At 42.1% G+C, this 16,028-nt stretch overlaps 1 protein-coding gene across 1 annotated transcript; it reads right to left on the reverse strand.

Moving 5' to 3' along the window:
• Positions 1-154: 154 nt before the first annotated feature.
• LOC134082331 (uncharacterized) lies at positions 155-9,027 on the reverse strand. The gene is made up of 13 exons (XM_062537977.1): positions 8,729-9,027; positions 8,258-8,493; positions 7,734-8,016; positions 7,503-7,651; positions 7,334-7,414; positions 6,830-7,112; positions 6,027-6,178; positions 3,528-3,641; positions 2,822-3,104; positions 1,394-1,542; positions 999-1,076; positions 532-814; positions 155-336 (listed from the first exon to the last, which is right to left on the reverse strand). Exons 1-13 carry the CDS (start codon positions 9,025-9,027, stop codon positions 177-179), a joined length of 2,550 nt encoding a protein of 849 aa, XP_062393961.1. The 3' UTR covers positions 155-176.
• Between the last annotated feature and the right edge of the window lie 7,001 nt (positions 9,028-16,028).

Consider the following 16,028-nt stretch of genomic DNA (forward strand, 5'->3'; position numbering starts at 1 on the left):
GAGAGAGAGAGAGTCGTCTGTCTACAAATTACACATGCAATTGTTTAATTTGTTTTTATTGTTTTCTTTTTCATTATGAGCAGTACACGTAACTCTGTATCAATCCAAAATCAAGAGAGTAACTAATTTGCTAAAGAGGCCCTAACATGGAGGAACTCCACTGTTCCACAATATCTTTAATGGGGAGCGCTCTCTCTGGTACTGTTGACCTCTACTTCGCATAGAGTTAGGTATCTTCTTCTTCCAGGAAGAAAGACGCTGACATAACGACCCTCCATTCCACGGCACTGAAAGGTCATGGAGTCTCCCTCTCTCATGTCTGATATAACACCGCACCTGTCCAAATACACACACTAATTAATTATTTATTTCAGATCTGATAAACTGTATTAAATGAAATGAACAATATTTTTGCATATACATTTTCTCCACTATACTATCGAGACCCCTAGATTTGTATACAGTATGATATTCATAAGCCGAATTCAATTAGGATGATACAGCATTTTGTTTTACATTGTGGTGACTTACAGAGGGTTGTTGTTGCCGTTGTTTTCCAGGGAGTTCCCGATGCGAATCTCGGCTCCGTTGATCCTCTCCGCACAGCAGTCCCCTCTGTTGGTGACGGACACGGAGGTCACTCTGTGGCTCCTCATCAGGTCGACCCGCCACCAGGGGTTCGCCTCCCGCTTGGTGTGAGAGCAGGAGCCAGTGTGGTACAGTGGGTTTCGCTTTCTGTCTATGGCATTGTTGGCATTTCCAAGGTGGTCATATTGAGAGGACTGGGTAGCATTTCCCTGGGAGGCAATGTTCTCTGGGTTTAAATATCACAAGAAAGATATACACTCTGTCAAGACACCGAGAACTGACTTGTTACCATTGGATAGCCAAACATATCAGAGCCATTCCATATACCACATTTAAAACATGATCTAAAAACACACAAAACACTTTTTGAGAGCATTTGAGTCTGATCTGAGTGTAGTCAAATACTTTACCAGGTACTTGGACATCAGGGCATTGTGTTTCTAAGGGCTTGTCTTCATAATCCTGTACAGTATTCAGTGTAGATACTCCTATCAGTAAAGAGCAAGGGTACATACTTCATCATACCTCATAATATGCTATAGCCATACCTAATTTATACAATTTAATTGACATTGTATAGTTCTTTATGATACGAAAGTGATACAGAATTGCTGATAAGGACATAGGATGGTCCCTCTGATGTCTATGGTAATGACATAAGCATTCCAAGGCCTTTAATAATAAAAATGAAGATCTGGTGCACTACAACAAAGCCTATTACTTCACTTGGGCATGTTACAGGGCAATGCATCCCAGTGACTTGGTTGAAAAGCATTTGAGCAAAGCAGTGGTATGGGCCACCCACCAGACACAGGCCTGGCGTGGACCTCCACCTCACAGAGACTGAGGAACTTGAAGCATCCCGGTCGGATGATGTTGACATATCTTCCCTCCATGCCTTGGCACTGGAAGGTTATGGACTCTCCAGCAGGGATGGACGAAACAACAGCACACCTATAAGAAAGATGTACACAAATGCACATGCATGTAGGATTACCAGTTACACAAGTCAACTAAAGGTGATTTTTAAATGTCTCTCCCTAACATGTGGAAAGTGAGGTCTGCGTCCTGAGACGCGGTAGCACCAGAGAGGGTTAAAGCGGTTAGTAATCAAGGATCTTTGGTAACACCTTTTGAACCTGCAGTGTTTCCCACACATAGACAAATTTGTGGCGGTGCGCCACAGATTCAGCACCGGCCGCCACATATTGCGTTTCGTTATTTTTTATTTATTTATTTATTTATTGTGCGCTATTGAAACGCTATTGAAAAACGCGCAGCATTCGTTAAGCTGAATTTCCTTTCCTTGCGCTTCCTCTCTGTCACTCACGCGTCTGTCTCTCATACACACACACACAGGCACACACAGCCCATCCCCTCCGTGCACACCGCGTCTATCTCCATGAAAACCAACAAGATCATCCCTGGAAGCGTAGTCGGTGGTCGCACTCAAAGCCATCGATATCTCATGGCTTTGGTCGCACTGATGAACCTGACGCTGCTCGGGTAGAAGCATAAAGTTCTCTCGCAACTTTTGTAGACTATGCGTGCAACAAATTACCAAACAGTAGAAGTAAACTCATTCTCCTTGGCCGGCTCTCGTGCGCGCTCAATGGACACCCGCCATCGACATCCATATTTAATCCAAATAAAACATTCACAATCGTGAACGCATTGACGCACAGAACTAGCTAAATAAATGTCAAATTCGGTTAGCATCATTAGTAGGCTATGCTGCAGGTATTTGATTAAAACTCTTGCATTCAGTTGACTGACCATCTCAATGCCAATATTTTCAACTCCAAGACTTAATGGGTCTGTCCCAAGGAGAAAAAGTATTAGCTTACCTTGAAACTTAAACACATGTGGGGAAACTGAACAGTCCAACCAGTAGAGTATGATAAGCTTAACCTGCTACTTTGTTTACAATATTTTGAGGCTTCAACCAGACAGCTGAATTTAAGAAGTGGAGTTGTAATATGAATAGTAGGCTATAATCTGCATAAAGTTTGCTGTTATGAATACCAGAAATGTCAGTATATTATATAGAATGTAAATAATTACATAATGTGTGTTTCAAATAAACACAAGCTTTACATCTTGTTAAAAACATAATTTACATTATATGAAAGGAGAGCGATAAAAAAGCGATGCAATGGGGCCATGGGGCGACCACCACACATTGCCTTCCAATCTGTGGGAAACACTGACCTGACATACAGTATCTACTCACACTGGGTTGCTGTTCCCATTGTTGTCCAGTGAATTCCCAACGAGGATCTCGGCCCCGTCCAGTCTCCACTCACAGCAGTCCTCTCTGTTGGTGATGGTCAGGGAGTCCACCCTGTGCACCGCCAGGAGATCCACCCGCCACCAGGGGTCAGACTGGAGTCGTGTGTGGGCACACGAGCCAGAGAGGTACTCTGCGTCCAGCCTCCCGTCGATGGCATTCTCAGCATGGGTCAGGCGACTGAACTGAGAGGACTGAGTGGCTCTCCCCTTCACTGCAACGTTATCTTCCGAAGGTAATAGAAAGATAGAGAGAACTGTACTGGTGTGCGAAAGAAAATCCCAAATAAATATAATTATTAAAAAAAAAAAAAAGATAGAGAGAGATAGGCCTACAACTTGCAAAATGAAATATATTTCTTTCTGTACAACAGCAACTATCTGGCCTACTATTCTTAAAATATAATACTTAAAGGTTCTAACACATTGTTCTTCACGCACATCTTCACTTAGTTACAACTAGGCTTGCTTGGCTTATTCATTTATGCACATGGCAATGAAAGTAAAAAAAGGTAATTAAATCAGTTGGGTTTGACCAGACCACAGCAGTTACATGCCACTTGTTTATCGTGGTGATCTGTGCAATCATAACAGTTGGACAGTTCTAAATGCCTCCTTGTAAACATGACAAAATCAGAAGAAAGCCCTACCACTCCGAGCCACAGGTTGGCGCAGTTTTTGCCATGGGCCCCACAGCCAGGTCAGGTAAGGGTTGGGGGCCGCCTTGTTAGGTACAGCAGAGGGAGGCGCTGATGAAGGTAGGCCTAATAGACAGTGTTGGTCATCTTACTTTTAAAAAGTAATTAGTTACCGTTACAAATTACTTCTGCCAAAAAGTAATTGAGTTAGTAACTCAGTTACCACACTGTAAAAGTAATTAGTTACTCAGCAAAGTAACTGACGTTAATTTTTATGTTATATAACATCTTTAACGTCATACATATTTATTATAGCCTAACTGATTGAAGAATAAAACCAATTATTCTGTACAATTAGTGGGTGGAAGTCAGAACGTGCGCATGGCATCCGCCCACCCAGCCCAGGCCCGGGGTGGCTATCGGGAGATGCGGGAGGATTCCCGGTGGGCCGTTAACGTTTTGGGCCGGTCTGATTATTGTGAGCTTAAATATATTGTTTCTGACGATTTGTTGCGCTCTCGTGGCACTTCAGCAGCCAGGGCTGCGCGGTCGCGGCCGCCCCTTACCCTACAGTCACACACGCTACAAGAGACAGCGACAACTCCACAAACTTGCCGTTGAGTGGGGAGGTGATTCGCGAGTGATTGACGGCTAACGATTGCTACGTGCTAGGTGGCTGACCGATAGCTCGTACATGCCTTCAGATATATTTTTTGGTTACAAAACCTGGCTCTTTGGATTGTAAAGTTCATATTTCTCACTAGAAGTAGCAAAATATAAGGCAACAAACCCTGAACTTACTTGTTAGTACAGAAATACTGCCTTCGTTTAGTTAGCTCCGCCATCTTGGATAAAAAATTCAACTTTACTTTCAAAGAAGGAACGTCACGCTGCCTTCACTCCGATTGGCAGTCGCTTTGTCGCTTCGCTCAACATTTGCATAAAATAGCCTGCTTGTCTATTTTAGCCCCGCCTTGCTCGCGACAGCGGCAAGCTTGTCGCTTGTCTCTGGCAAAAGTCTACTCCCATTGAAAATGAACGGCAGCCTGTCTCTTTGTCGCTGTCGCTTGTAGCGTGTGTGACTGGGGGGTTACTCGCAGTTTCCCAAATATTAACAAAGTAGCACTCACAAAACTGTTCGGAAGTCGCAGCAAGTCTATATTTGCAATCTACAGGAGTAAATGAACAAGCCCTTCTCCAGTTGAACGGCCCTGACGAAATGTAGGCTATGCAGCAGAGACGTGTAATAGGCTAATGATTAATTTTACTGTAAGGTAACCCCCGATATCAGAAGCCCTCAAAAATAAAATAGGCTATCTTTAAAATGTGTAGGGTCCTCCTTTGAAAATAACGTTCAGTTTCAGTGAAGTAGCCCTGTCAAGAAACTATAGAAATCCGACAGACAGAGAAAGTGCACATAAGTGATGGAAAGTTTGAGTTTGAGGTTTTTGGGGGGAGAGGAAGAGAGGGGGGGGGGGGGCGTGCAGGTTGTGGTTTGCTCCACATTAGCCAGCGGCAAGCGGCAGCGGCAAGCTTAACGCAACGCTCAGACCATAATAATACATCCAAAACATTCTATCTCGTTGCTAAGTTCAATCTTTGCTGCTACGTCCTTAGACGAATCTGATTGGTCAAAATACCTAAACATTCTAAAACTGATTGTGATGTGCCGAGCGTTGCGCTTCAAAGTTGAACCAAGTTCAACTCCCAGTTTGCTCAACGCTAGCGTTACGCCAGCGTTGTCACCGTTCCGCTGCCGAACCATAGAAAACAATAGGAAACCTGCCGCTTGCCGCTGGCTAATGTGATCCCCGCCTTACTTGTCACTATTATGCCTATAAGCTATCGTGGGAAGTTCGCTACGTGCAAATGAAATGGCTTGGATTTGGTGAGTAGCCTATTCAAGTCTTTTTTCCCCTCCTGAAGTTGGAAGTGTGCCTTTAATGAAATTATTTCCATATTCCACTCTGATGTACAGTATCTTGGTCGCTATGCCTAGTCTGTCAAGGGTGATTAGGCTAATATAGCCTACATTTATGTATAGCTCAGGGGAGGGTATTCCATGATCCTATCCAGTGAACTCGCTTCATTCAGCCAAATTGTAGTAACGCGACGCTTTAAATTCTCAGTAACGATAACGGCGTTGCAACGATGAGAAAAGTAATTAATTAGATTACTTCGTTACTGACAAAGTAGCGCCGTTAGTAACGGCGTTATACTTAAACGCCGTTACTACCAACACTGCTAATAGACAGCCACAGAATTTCACATACAATCAAATCAAACAGCTGACAGGTATATTATGCAAAAAGCACATCATATTACACTCTTTCTACTGTTTTCATTCTGTGACTGTTTTAAAAATGTTTATCAAAACAATCCATTTTGGACAGAGACATAATAATAACCATGTGCTGTACAATTAGTTTAAACTCCTGGTTGACTTTCATTTCCCATGTCAGCAGTACAACTGATAATGGAATGGAATGTGAAAAGTTAATACCAGCTCACCTGGTTGAAAGGTGCTGGCATGCACCTCCACTTCACAGAGAGTCAGGTATTTCTCTCGGCCAGGGAGCAGTATGTTGACATACCGTCCTTCCATCTCACCACACTCAAAGGTCCTAATCTGGCCAGCTGGGATGTAAGGAATCACTGCACACCTACAGAAACAGTGATGGTTAACCCAAACCTGTCATTAACAATTTATGCATTCAAGATGGCATGTTATATTTGCATTATGTAATGTATTAAAATGGGATATAATGTAGTATAATCATAGTTTTCCCATGTAAAGCTTTATGGCATTGACAGGTGTAATCAATCGATGATTTACACAGTTGATTGTCTCTGTGAAAGTGCAGCTTTTATCCTGTACTGTCCTAGCCTGGTTAGCACGCATGCAGACTTTCCCAATTGCAATTGAGAGTGGATCTGGAGAAGTTCACTGACTTACGAACGAGGGTTTTCCAATGCAGTTGTTTACTCATTTCCAAAGAAATACACATCCATGCTGGATTACTAATGCTGTTTTGTGTCAGAGCCACTATGTTTATTTCTCATATCGAGAGCCAGGACTGTGTACAAACACCTGATTTTTTTTTTTATTGATCAGACAGCTAAAAAACCGGCAGGAGCAATTTGGGATTGGGATTGTGGACACCCCACTACGTATGCATGCTTCAATACCTTTTTCGTTCTAAGTAAAACAAATAAATAAACAAATGCCAATAAACAAATGAATAGATAAATGACTAATCTAGTCTGTAAGTTCATAGGTCAGGTCTGTGTGAATGGCCACAGGACTCACTCACAGTGGGTTGTTGTTGCCCTCGTTGTCTAGGTAGTTGCCAACGCGGATCTCTGCTCCACTGATCCTGTCAGAACAGCAGTCCCCACGGTTGGTGACGGTCACAAAGATGACACTGTGGACCTGTCCCAGGTCGACCCGCCACCAGGGGTCAATCTCGGCTTTGGTTTGACTGCAGGAGCCGTCCGAGTAGGTGGAACTCCTGTTCCTGTCGATGGCGTTATTGGCACCCCCGAGCACGTCCAGCTGAGACGACTGGGTGGCGATCCCTCCAGTGGCCGCATTCTCTTCCAGGAGGTCATCAGAGAAAACGCCATTACAAGATACCATTAAGAGCACTGAGGCCATAGTTAACAATCCCATGTGGAACTATTTAGTAACGACTAAATTACTAGTATCCTAATAGAGGTACCGCTTGTGTCTCCACCTTAAATACTGTACAGTTGTATTCTTAAATAAAGGAACTATTTAAATTAATGTTGAAGCCAAACTAATGTTTATGTCTTACCAAGCACAGTTTTAGTGTTAGGGCAATTAGTGTTTCGTCGTCCTTGTGCAGGTTCTGATTGTTCATCCTCAATTTCCTCCCCTATGAGACAAGGCGTTATTCAAATTATATTCCTGTGGAGTACTGAAGTTATTTTTTAGAGGTTTCATTTAAAAACCCTTCTGCTGACCTTGATCAGGGGATGCGTTGACCTCCACCTCACACAGTGCCAGGTGTTTGTCACAGCCTGGCAGAATGATGTTAACGAAGCGACCCAGCTGGCCCCCGCAGTAGAACGTCTTAGATTCCCACGCAGGGAAGGAGGAAATGACAACACATCTGCAAAAAGGATGTTAAAGTAAAGGGGTGAAGGTGTTCATCAATGCTGAATATCTGTGGATGTTAAAGAGAGATTCCTCACAGTGGATTGTTGTTCCCATTGTTTTCCAGGGAATTTCCAATTCGGATCTCTGCCCCATCAATCATCTCGGGGTCGTTGTCCTCACGGTTGGTGATGGTCACCATTGTGACGCTGTGAGGCCTCAGCAGATCCACCCTCCACCAGGGGTTGATCTGAGTTTTGGTGCGACTGCAGGACCTCTCGCTGTACCGGCCATTGCGCCTTCCATCCACAGCGTTGTTGGGACTGCCCAAGTAGTTGTACTGCGAAGACTGCGTGGCCTGTTTATTCAAAGCCACATTTTCTATGAGAGAGTTGAGAGAAATAACAGTTCATCACTGATGCAATGTCTTAGCATGTCATATGTTTAACTATAATTAATTGTACACTTATAACACATCTGAGACACTCTGTTCATTAATGAATATTGAATGGAACATCACATATTCTATTACTTTACCTCTAGAGGGATCACCTTTTTCAAGCCCATTCAGACTGGTTGGCTGGATATCTAAATGATTATAAGAGAGAGCTGGAATGTAAACTAAATGAAGAGGTCATATTTGACATTTTTAAGATTAAATGCTTTTTTTCAGTAATATCTGGCAACTCTGATTCCCTACCCACAGGAACAGGTACAGGTGCAGCGTTGACCTCCACCTCACACAGCGTCAGGTGCTGCCTGTAGCCCCTGCTGAAGATGTTCACATAGCGACCCTCCATCCCACTGCACTGGAAGGTGCTGGCTCCTCCTGCTGGTATGGAGGAGATCACTGTGCACCTGTTAAGTAAGTAGAAAAATGTTGAATTCGTTTATACATGGAACAAGTTAATTACAAGTTAACAAGCTGGTAAAGTTGGTAACAAAATTGTTCATTATTCACTTTACCAGTATGAATTGTGAAATGAGAACCAATAGCAATCCAAATAGGTGTTGTCACCATAGACAAACTCAGCACTTTATATAAACAAGTCCAATAAAAACAAAAACCCACATGTCCAGACACAGCTGTTACCTTGGGTTAGTGTTGCCATGGTTTTCCAGTGAGTTGCCGATGCGGATCTCTGCTCCATTGATTCTCTCTGCACAGCAGTCCTCCCTGTTGGTGATCTTCACGGAGGTGACTCTGTATGTGTCCAGCAGGTCGATCCTCCACCAGGGGTTGGTCTCAGCCTCTGTGTGCGCGCACGAGCCCTCCACGAGCACACCGCTTAGGTTCCCATCGATGGCCTTCTTGGCAGCTGTGGAACTGTTGAACGTCGATGACTGAGTGGTCCTGCCTCTCGAAGCTACGTTCACTGAAAACATGGGCATGTGGGTTGAAATGACTTTTATCATGACCATGCTTTTTGGCTTTATCCAACAGATAAATGCTTCAAAAGAGTTTTTAAAATGATTTATTTTCTATAAATAACATACCCAATGCAGAGGCTTCAGCAGCATACAAGCCATATCCCGCAAGGTGGATCAGAAGGAGTAGACACAATACTGTCATGCTACAGGGGAAGAGTAAAACCATGTTACAGTTCCACAGAATTAAGTTCAATATATTCTATACATTCTATAATATATCTTATTTGCTTAATTAGGAATTAAACAAAAATAAAGATATATTGTCAGCAAAAGCACTGAAGTAAATGAGTAGGAGCAAGGATTTAGAAGATAAATTCAAATATCCCTCCGATATAAATAAATGGACGTTTTCCTCCATAGAATTCAGTAAGCTCTAAGTACCAGAAGGAGACGTAAAACCTACCTTAAGGTGTGATATCTTTATTGCTGTCTTATCCAGGCTGTTCACGGTGCATGTGGCTCCCGTGTGTGTGTGTGTGTGTGTGAAGGCATGTATCTGGACAGAGTTTAACATGCGTATAGGCAGGGTCCATACTCTCCCTCAGGCTTCGCCTGCCAGAGCCTGTCTCCTCTGACCAACACAGTGTCTGCTTTCAAACAGCCCTCAACAGAGCTTCGTTGTTTGTGCCTTAATTAAACACATGTATCCTAGGATCCATACAGTGTGTGTCCTTAGCATTTCAATGACCAAGAGCCTTGGCAAGTAGAGCTTCACACATGCATGCAGGCCTTTGTCGAGGTGTGTTAAGATTTGTTCTCAGAATGAGGTTGGCAACTCCACGCAGGGTAGAGTGTGGGGTATAGTTGTTAAGTATGTGAATGCCAAGCTCTCCCGCTATACAGTTTACGACTTGCATGCCAGCCAAGAGTATAGGCACAGAATTTCAATGGGAATTACAGAATAGCGTTTTTGTTCCTCACGATACAAAAGTGAACCAATTTTTGGGACGCAGACAAGGCCTTGTGGTGGTGTGCATACATTAACATGTCATTATACCTCATTGTCTCATGTCCAGTACCTCATCTGCAGGTGCAAGTGTGTGTCTGTGCAATCAAATGAGCCAACGTACTCTAACTGAAATACACATGACAACCACTTAATGTGAGATATCGTGTGCAGTATAAAAAGTTATAAAAAGTATTTTGGATGGACACGTCACAAAGTGAAAGCATAAAAATGATGAGCAGGCATAAGACTAACATACTGAGCCATGCACGCAAATGAATTGCAGTAGCCATAACACAGTCTATCCAACTGTGCGTTTCAGCAGTATTTTCCGTGGCACAGATTTCACCCAGTGTGCTGGAGGTTGACAGGGACGGATTCAGCAGATCAACCCAAGGCCAAGGTGAGCGAGGCCAAATATACATGTCCAGGCAGAGACTGATTGGAGAAGAGTGTTTTGTGTTTTGACATTGTTTTGACATGGCAGTGTTTTGACATTGACTTTACCCCCTGAGCCCCTGTGGGCTGCTATCTCCTTGCATATCTGCTGAGCTAACTGTCATGTGGAAGAAAAATAAAAGGCCAGAGATCCACATTAGCATGTATGTACATGTTTAGACAAAAAAACAGCAGCAAAATATTTTATGTACACTGTGCTTTCGAAAGCTCTGTGTGGCTAATGAAGTTTACTGTCTAGGACTGATGACTATCTCATTAATTGAATGAAGCAGAAACGTGTAACTCATTTTGAGAAACTACTGCACCATTATATTATTTCGTCTACACATATGGCGTCGATGTGACAATGCATCTGTGCAAAGCTGATTTATGACCAGCAGCATGTCACTCTTTGTCAATGCTCCCCATGTTGGCATTGTAGCTTTTGATGACAGAGGAGCAGTACCATAGACTGAGGACATGGGCTCCACCCCCATGTCTATTGATAGCAGAGTAACAATCTTCCACCTGAGGGCCAGGATCCTATCATCACTGATGATATAGTCACACGTACCATGAGGGACAGTTTTCTTCTCCATCTCCTTGTTGGACTTGAGTGAATGCGTGCCTATTCTCTTGTCCCTTGCTGTCCCCTGCTGTTTTTATCCTTTAGGTATCACACAATCTGGTGCAGAAGTTGTCCACAAAAATGGTGGTGGTGGTGGAGGAGGACATGGTGCTGGCCGGGACGGACACTATCTGGCTGGTGCTGCCAATGGCTTCTTGCTCAGGCGTCAGAGGGGATCTGTGCCTCCAGCGTCTATGTGCCTCTAATCTTCCCCTGGTGTAGAACTATGTCATGAATGAAGCCATCCTCAGAAACCCCGGCAAACAACTTGCCCCGGATTACTCAGTTTGGCTGAACAGCAGATCTAGGAGGACTGTTTGTTGTTCCAAACTGTTCTATTTAAGAAAGATGGAGGCTACTGCTTTTAGGAGTTACATGTCTCGTCTTCGGCTGCACACTTTTATCAGCCGAAGAGGAAACATGCAACTCCTCTCTTTACCAACCTGATAAATACAAGCTCTACCTAAATCAGCATCAAGATGGCCTGTGGACTAAAAAAAGAGTAATTCTTTACAATAACTTGGTCACACCATGCGCCTTTTTTGTTGCTTTACTTACTTACGTTTTGGCTCAATGCCCAGATGTGCGGCCACATTCACAATCATTTGCAAGTCAAGTTTGGAAATGTCTTTGTTGGATTGTTGAACACACACACACACACACACTCACACACACAGGGACGGGCATTATTTCCAATTCATATTAAAATAATACTTCTCAGTTGTTTTACGCCTTAGCGAACTGTTATATGAAAGTCCGAAATTAAAACAACGGACTGGGGTCATTTTTGTTTGAGTGATTCAGCAACATCTTTAATGGTCAAAACACTTTATTTGATTTAGTAGTTAGGGGAAGAAAGACCAATTATAAACCAAATAATAATAAAATAGCTAATCAAACAATAATAGACAGAGATGTAGTCTTCTGATGCATCATTGCGAGCATCAAGTCTGGCAAATGGAGGCAGGTGCTCATCCTCTGCAACAGATCCTGTGCCATAATGTAAAGAGGACATGCATTAATTCAACTTTGCTGTATCTTGGGTTATAGGGCATCCTAATAGCTATTCATTTCTAAATATAATATTGTAATATTTCTGTTTTACTCTGTTACAAAGTTATTCATTTGAGTTTCGAGCAGCTTCATACCTTGCACATCTCCCTTCTCTTTGTTTTCAATTTGCACTTTGTCCTCCAAGTCATCATTGCCCAGTTCAGGAACAGTCGGGCTGTTGGACTCAGTGCCTATCAAAATGCATTCATTCCAAATACATATCAGTTACATGGTACAGCTTGGGTTCCAATTCCAATTCTATTCCAGATCCAGTTTTTCAGTATTCTAATATAAAACATGCTTCATGATTGAGGCTCTAAGACCAAGTCATTTACTGAGTGTCTCACAAAAGAACAAGTGTCTCAGCCCAAACATTAACCTAAACTATCCTGAAATTCAAATGTGTTGATTCTGGTCCACTATTTTACTTACACGTCCCTGTTTTGTCCTGGATGGCTGGTGTCCCATGCAGGATCATGTTCTGCCATCTCTGGCTGCAGGCCTTTTTGCCTGACAGGAGTACACAGCCTGTAGAAAAGATCAGACAGAGTTGCTGAATTACGCTAAAGCATTCCACGTGATCGTTTATTCTATTTTTACTCTTTTTCTCAAGTTCACTTACACTTCTCCATGTTTTCCTGGACGACTGGTGGTGTCCATCCCAGGATCACGTCCTGCCATTTCGGGCTGCAGGCCTTTTTTCCCCTCAGGGGCAAGCAGGCTACTGAAATGGTAATGGAAATATTCGGTCAGCCATCACTTCAAACACTACTGAATTACACTACTTTAGTCTCTCATACTCTTCCTGTTCTTACTCAGGGGATTGGTCTCACCAGTCTTGTGGTCCTGGTTGGACTTTTCCTTCTCTACGTCCTCCATGTCACCCAGACAGTGGGGCCTCTGGGCTCTCAGCTGGACCTTCAGGGGTTTCCTTGAGTCCTGGAAAGCCTGCAGGGTGACGTCCATCTTCTCCTGGACTTTGCACCTCACCAGTTTGCTTTCTTTCCTCCTCGGCTTCCATCCAGCGGCCACAAGTAGCTCTCTTCCCCTTTCCTGGTTGGAGGTGTTGGATCCAGACTTGGGAACTTTTCTGTTCAGTCCCGTGTTCCACTTCTGGTCCATCTTCTCCATGGCCTGTATTTTGCTAATGCGCAAGTTCCTGCGGCGTTGTTTTGTGCCGCTTTGCCTGACCATGCTCCTGATGCTGGCCCAGACAGATCTCAGGGCATCCCTGAAGCATCCACGGGACTCCATTTGAGGCCCTTTCTTACGTTTTCTTTAATCTTAATGGAAAACTTTGAAGTAATTGTATAAAAAAGAAGCAATAGCAGGAAGAATGCTTTCCTCAATGCTGTCTCTTCATCAGTCTGTGTCAAAGTGACAATGTTTTCTTTGAATGTTTAAAGATGAACTCTCAGCCGATGATGTCATAGGCATTAGCATGATGTCATAATTGATGATGCCTGATGAGGTTTTGCTCAGAGCCATCTAGGCTCTGGTTTAGCTTAATCAGCTCTGTATGATAGCCTAATGATAATAATAATAATAATTATTATTATTATTATTATTGCTATTATAATTATTAGGATACCATACTTATATTATTATTATTATTATTATTAGTATTATTAGTATTATTATTGCTATTATAATTATTAGGATACCATACTTATATTATTATTATTATTATTATTATTTATTTACATAGTATTTTTCAAGATTTTATTTGCACACAGTGCTAAAAACAGCAAAACATTCAGAAACACTAATTTAAATAGGTTTAAAATGATTTAAATACATTGTACAGTACCCTGTGTCATTTATGTACTGTGCACAAAGAATAGACAGTAGTATAAAGATATATAGTAAATTAAATATTCCTAAAATAAAAAAAATCCAGTTACTCTATTTGGCAAGTGTGTCTTATAAGGGCAGATATAAAGCCTGAATATAAAGCCTGATGCTGACGGCACAGAATTAATGCTGTAAGGGCTGTTCCAGGGTTTAGGAGCCCTAACTGGAAAAGATTGGTTATTTATTCTGGAACAGCCACCAAGGTAACATGTGATCTCTTCAAACGCATTCATATCTGAACCTATGTGGCCGCACACACTCACTCACTCAGCACCTTTGATCAATTAAGTGTTTGAGTCTTTAGTCCTTATAGTCAGGGCTAAGATGTGTTCTGATTTCGAGGTAAGGAGCAGTTTGTATTACAAGCTGAAACATTGCAAGGAATTTGTGATTACACACAACGAGCAGCACAATTAAGCGAGTCAATCAATGAGAGACAGAAAGGCGATCCCAAATAACCCAAAAGTAGCTTTCTGTAAATGGAAGTATAGCCATCACTTTTCCCTCCAAGAAATTAAAGGAAGGTCTTTGGCTCAAATGCAATCGTGATATGCACATTATACCCTGGGCAAAAGTGCCTATCCACGACGTTGTCAAGTAGGCTACTAGGGGTAGACCGTGTACAGTTGAGACACTTTTTGCGTTTTGATTTTACACACAAAAATAGATAGTGAAAAGAAGTGAATTTCCACATGATATTTCACATGACGTTTTATGAGCTTGTAGACTTAAATATTATCAATCAATAATACCCATAAGTAGTTTATATTTTCCACAATTAGCTCATAAACATAAGGTGCATTTTTGTCTCGACTGCGTCTCAACTGTACCTATATGTGGTAGGCCTACAGTTGAGACAGTACCATGGTACAGTTGAGACACCCATTTTTAATGAAGTATAGTAAACTACCGTTCATTGCAAAATGTAATGAATAAAACCCTAGAAATTGCAAAGTGTTTTTAATTTAACTTCATTAATTTAATTTTCATTATCATTTGTTAAAGGGGTTCGAAACATGTACAAAACATGTGACGCAGGAACAGATATGGCCACCGTGCAAATGGAATGTTGGAGTAATGACGCTAACAATACAATGTGTGTCTCAACTGTCCCCCGCAGAGCACCTCACACATTTCCCCAGATTTTGCTACGACCTTACATGACACAATGTCATAAATATGTCAGTTTGTAGGGCACATGATAACGTTTGTAATGATACCAATTATGTATAACAGTTTCATAAGAGTAGGCTAATGAGCTATTCATTGTGGAAGGCACATGGTGACGTCAAAATTTTCTTATGAGAAAACATCTTTTGCCGATAATGTTGGATTGGAGATATTTTTGTCATTCAAATTTTCCATGATCGAAGAGGACACTAATACGCATGTGCATAACAAAAATCACAACTTGGGCTTACTGCGCATGCAAGATATTCAAGGTGTCTCAACTATACTCGTGTCTCAACACGGTCTACCCCTACTTAAACATCTTTAAAACGTAGGCTATACATGCTTCCACTAAATTAGTGGCCAAGATCACCAAAGGAAAAGGAGACAGTGCCACAAAACCTAAACAACTGAAGCTTGTCCCCACCACACATTTAGTCTAAGACCAAAACTGAACTAACTGTAAACCAGGTATGTAGTGGAGGATATGCTGCCATTATGGTTGAGTCAAACTAATTCAGGGCACTAGTTGCCAAAATACCGGTCAGAGGAGGGGTAGCCCTACCGTGTAGAAAAACGTTTTTGAACTAGACGCCCAATATAGTCAAATGAATGTGGAGTTCAAACAAATGTTATTTGTATTGATCCACTATATAAACATAATATCTACATACCTGGCATTTTATTGCTCATTGGAAAGTAACTGACATTAACCATCCATACTGATAGCAGAGCTATAGCTGATGCGCTAGCTACCAGATTAATTTGGTAGATAGATTACAACTATCCCTTACCAACCTAATAAACACACGCTCTACCTAAAGCAGCATCAAGATGGATTGTGGACCAAAAAATTGATAATTCTTTACAATA

This window comes from Sardina pilchardus, chromosome 6 (genome assembly GCF_963854185.1).
Source record: "Sardina pilchardus chromosome 6, fSarPil1.1, whole genome shotgun sequence".
NCBI lineage: Eukaryota > Metazoa > Chordata > Actinopteri > Clupeiformes > Clupeidae > Sardina > Sardina pilchardus.

Bases quoted from the DNA above. Each gene is read 5' to 3' on its own strand.
- LOC134082331 (XM_062537977.1), bottom strand. From the start codon at position 9,027: ATGCCCATGTTTTCAGTGAACGTAGCTTCGAGAGGCAGGACCACTCAG. The intron at 7,113-7,333 runs GTAAGACATAAA...ACCTCCTGGAAG, and splicing joins TAACACTAAAACTGTGCTTG to AGAATGCGGCCACTGGAGGG. The intron at 815-998 runs GTAAAGTATTTG...ATTTAAACCCAG, and splicing joins CCCTGATGTCCAAGTACCTG to AGAACATTGCCTCCCAGGGA.